Source organism: Ammodytes marinus, assembly GCF_949987685.1.
Source record: "Ammodytes marinus genome assembly, chromosome: 6".
Classification (NCBI taxonomy): Eukaryota; Metazoa; Chordata; class Actinopteri; order Uranoscopiformes; family Ammodytidae; genus Ammodytes; species Ammodytes marinus.
The window spans coordinates 2,934,316-2,939,315 of NC_137235.1; the positions used below are offsets into that span (position 1 = coordinate 2,934,316).

At 41.6% G+C, this 5,000-nt stretch overlaps 1 protein-coding gene across 1 annotated transcript in view; it reads left to right on the forward strand.

The window, feature by feature from the left end:
* Nucleotides 1-5,000, forward strand: part of wdr83os (WD repeat domain 83 opposite strand) — a 10,634-nt gene that overhangs the window by 5,439 nt on the left and 195 nt on the right. The window contains exon 4 of the mRNA XM_080029710.1: nt 4,406-5,000. This exon is cut by the window's right edge and continues 195 nt beyond it. Coding sequence (XP_079885836.1) covers nt 4,406-4,472 — 67 coding nt within the window. The 3' untranslated portion in view covers nt 4,473-5,000. The remainder of the gene's footprint in view (nt 1-4,405) is intronic.

Below are 5,000 nucleotides of genomic sequence, written 5' to 3' on the forward strand. Positions count from 1 at the left end.
TTGGCTGATATTGCAGAAATTTTAAGCTGCCGGTACCGCTTCAAAATGGAAGTCAACTCAGGTTTCACCAGTTAAATTATTTTAATGTGGGGGTGGGTGGGGTGGTTGCGCTCGTTTTGTAAATGGTTAGTAGTGTTTCATAAAAGCAAAAATGCCAAAAAGATTATCTGTAACATTTATTTTAATGTGTATCTGCAACTATTGGAAACGTGGATGGGTTCGAACCCCGGCACCGAACAGGAGGGTGTTAGTAGCAAAACTATAAGTGGCACTGAACATGTTATTAGGGGTGTTAGGATGCCCACCATCTCTACCACTGTGTCCTTGAGCAAGACACTTAACCTCCAAACTGCTCGAGCCTCCAGGGGCGCTGTACCATGGCTGACCCTGTGCTCTGACCCCCTCTGGAGTGTGGGAACTTGAGAGGGGATATGCGCAAAGACACATTTCAATGTAACTATTGACTAATAAAGTATCTCAACTTAAAGCCATGTTGTGGGCCACTGGTCTGTGGAGCACCGACCCAAATAAGCCTCTCTCTGCACCACTAATATTTACACCAGAAGAAAATATCCATATTTAGTGAGTCCAGCTTTCTGGATGTAGTGTCGGCTGTCTGATGTCGAGGAGACAGTTTGAGTTTATTTATTCCCTGAGCTTTAAGATAATTCAATATTCTAGTTTATAGACTCTCAGTGGAATGTATCAAGAGACTCTACCTGCACTTGGCTGGGACGAATGTTCACTCGAAAAAAAACCCCTCAATTTAGTCCATTTGAGAGTATCTTAACTGTGTGACCCTCACCTTTCGTTTCCATCTCAACTCTTGGAGTTACTTAAAAGGATAATAACGGTACTTTGGTCAAACGTTAAAGGCTTGAATTGTCCGGCTTTTTAATACTCTAGAGATTTAGACTTGCCTCTTGTCTGTCTGTCTGTCTGTCTGTCTGGCTGTCTGTCTGTCTGTCTGTCTGTCTCTCTCCCTCTGTCTGTCTGTCTGCCTGCCTGTCTGTCTGTCTGTCTCTCTCTGTCTGTCTGTCTGTCTGTCTGTCTGTCTGTCTGTCTGTCTGTCTGTCTGTCTGTCTGCCTGCCTGCCTGCCTGTCTGTCTGTCTGTCTGTCTGTCTGTCTGTCTGTCTGTCTGTCTGTCTGTCTGTCTGTCTGTCTGTCTGTCTGTCTGTCTGTCTGTCTGTCTGTCTGTCTGTCTGTCTGTCTGTCTGTCTGTCTGTCTGTCTGGCAGTGGGACTTGATGAGCAAAAAACTCTAATGTCAAAAAGCTTTTAACTGTCTGACCTCCGTGGTTTGGGTTCATGGGGGGGTGGAGGGAGGGGGTGGGGGGTTAATTTCCATTCACTTACCCTGAATACAGAGCACTACAGTGGGGCACTTGGCCAGGAATCACAGACAGATTTCCAATAAGGGGGAAGACCTTCTGCTCCATTGTGTAAAAAAAGTGTGTGTGTGTGTGTGTGTGTGTGTGTGTGTGTGTGTGTGTGTGTGTGTGTGTGTGTGTGTGTGTGTGTGTGTGTGTGTGTGTGTGTGTGTGTGTGTGTGTGTGTGTGTGTGTGTGTGTGTGTGTGTGTGTGTGTGTGTGTGTGTGTGTGTGTGTGTGTGTGTGTGTGTGTGTGTGTGTGTGTGTGTGTGTGTGTGTGTGTGTGTGTGTGTGTGTGTGTGTGTGTTTTGGCTCAGCGAAATAATGTCGGACAATGAACTCGATGCACCAGCAGCCTCCATGTGCATAGACAATGGTTCAAGGCCGGGTTTAGGACATCTGTCAATCAATAGCCAAGATAAGGTATACAGCTCTGGAAAAAAATGAAGAGACCACTCCAAATGTTCAGTGTCTCTCGTTTGACTATTTATAGGCATATGTTTGAGTAGAATGAACATTTTGGTTTTATAATATAAACTACTGACAACATTTCTACCAAATGTGGGGTTATCTGGTGAACCTTCATACATGTTTGGATGAATTAAAGGTGGAGTCAGCGATTCTAGATCATTATTTTCCGTCAAAACCACTTTGTCAAAATCAGGGAATATCTCCTCATAATCCCCTACCTATACTGGGTGTGCGCTTCAAATAATAATTAATTATTTGGTGTTAATGCAGCCTAGGCTCTGTAAACAGTTTGGATTTGGTTGGATACCCTTTGTTTACATATTTACAGAGCCTAGGCTGTGTATTAACACTGGATTTTTTTTTCCAACACACACACACACACACACACACACACACACACACACACACACACACACAGAACAGACAGGTAGCGTATTGTGAGGAGATATTCACTTATGTTGGACGAAAATTGAGACAACAAGCGTTCTCCAGAATCGCTGACTGCACCTTTAACCCCACAGTGGCTTCAAGTGCCTCTGGGATTCATTCTTTAGACCTTTTTATTTACGCATCAGTGCTCTGATTAAACTTGCTCCATTGTTTCATAATATGCCAACCTGTCAGCGAAATGTGCCGGTAAATAATTGAAAGACAACCAGAGTGTGTTTCTGCTTCATAGGCAGGCACACACACACACACACACACTTACAGTCACAAACACACACACACACACACACACACACACACACACACACACACACACACACACACGTACCACAAAAGTAATTTAGGAAAAATCCCACAAGCAAAGGTGTTCACGGGCCGCAACAAATGCTAACAAGAAAATAAAAATCCAATTTAGCAAAATGTCAGACAACGCTATTAGCCTGAATGTATGTGAAGCCGTATGCAGTGCTATGAATGGTTTTCATTCTCCATTTAACAGCAAACTAAATATATTATAATATTATAAATTACATGCTTACTGTTACAGTTTTGGATTACACTTCTGTGTTACCTCAGTATAATTTGTAACTGACTGTGTCTCAGTTGGTAGAGCGGGTCGGCCGATGATCAAAGGGTTGGAGGTTCGATCCCCGCCCTGCCACCTGTGTCATAGTTGTTGTGTCCTTGGGCAAGACACTTCACCCACCTTGCCTCGTGTGAATGTCGATAGTAAGCCTGCTATCGGTGTATGAATGTGTGTGTGAATGGTAACGTGTAAATGGGAACAGGTCTCCCTTGCAAAAGAGTCTTCGGTCTCAATGGGATTTACCTGTAGAAATAAAGGTTAAAAAAAAATATATATATATATATATATATATATATATTCAATTAAAGGTGCAGTGTGTAATATGACATCATCAAGTAAGTTCTAGAAAGTTCTAGAATGCAACGCTCCCTGGGTAACCCCACCCCTTTTGAATAATAACAGAAGATACAGTGGCCTTCAAGGACAAGAACAATTCTAAATTTTAAACAATGCACCTGATGACATTCCAACTATGACACTTTCAAGATGGCGGCACTAGGCCTTGGTCCAAAATATGCAGAAATATGGACATATATGAGACCCTTTCTAAGGAAAAAAATAATAATTCTAAAAAAAGAAAACGGCTATTATGCACTAAATTAAACATACTTATGGATATTATAATTACTTTCTACAAAATCTGCTAGGAAATAAAACCCAAAATTCTACACACTGCAGGTTTAAGTTAACAAAATGTTAGACACGCTATGAAATTACTAAAACTATGAACGTTTTTTTATTCTCTTTTTAACTGGAGAAAAAAAACGAAATTATAAATGATGTACTTTTTGTAACATTTATGGATTACACACTTCTTTGTTACCAGAATATAAATGTGAAAAATAATTGTATTTAATTGAGGTGGTAAAGATACACTGTAATTACTTTAAAAAAAATAAAAATAATAATAATTTAACTGCAGAAAAAGTGACGTTATAACTTGCGTATTTCCTGTAACGTATGGATAAAAAAATTAAAATGTAAGATATTTTTTGGCATTTTTATGCTTTATTGATAGTGTAGAGACAGAGGTGAAATGGGGCAGAGAGGGGAGTGACATGCAGAGAACGACCGCGGGCTGGAATCAAACCCGGGTCCGCTGCTGGCCGAAGCCCATGGGGGGGGGGGGACGCCCTACCAACTGAGCTAAGGGCGCCCCATGGATAATATTTGAATTTGAAGTTGCACTGCTATGTCCTCTCAGGGCCACCGTACAATAACTAATTCTGAATGGCAAATTAATTAAATGAAGGTAGCAAGCTCTTAAAAACGTACTTTGTAATGACTTCAATACTGAAATCCCGGGGTGCTCCGTTGGTGTAGTGGATAGAGTGCGTACCATATTGTCTCCGGCCTTCGCTGCAGTGGTCGCGGGTTCAAATCCGATCCGTGGACCTTTACTGCATGTCATCCCCCCTCCCCCCTCTCTCTCTCTCCTCATCTCTCTGTACTGTCTAATAAAGCTTGAAAATGCCAAAAAACCTCATGCTTTCACATGGTGTTAACTCCTTTCTCTCTGTGCTGTCTGCAGGCTGTCCATCTCGGCCGTCGTGATGTCATACCTCCAGAACCCCCAGCCTATGTCGCCGCCATGGTAACCAACGGGCCAATCACAGAAGAGCACGGAAGTAAAACAAAATTTTGCTGCTGGATGCCGGAGTTGAAGGGACGAAACAACAGCTGATTGCTACACCCCTCCCCCTCCCTCCTCTGGCTATCAAGGAGCAAAACCAGAGACATAGACAAAGTTATAATGTGATAGAAAGAGAGAGAGAGAGAGAGAGAGAGAGAGAGAGAGATAGATACAGCTCTGGAAACAATTAAGAGACCAGTCCAAATGTGCAGTGTCTCTCGTTTGACTATGTATAGGCATAATGTTTGAGTAGAATGAACATTTTGGTTTTATAATATAAACTACTGACAACATTTCTACCAAATTCACAATAAATGTTTTGTCATAAAGAGCATTTTTTTAATAAGTAATGTAGAGATGAAGATTTAAGAAAAATCCTGGACTGGTCTCTTAATTTTTTTCCGGAGCTGTAGATTGATAAAAAGAGAGAGAGAAAGATGAAGTGATAGATAGAAAGAAAGAAAGAAAGAGAGAGAGAAAACAGACTAGTTGG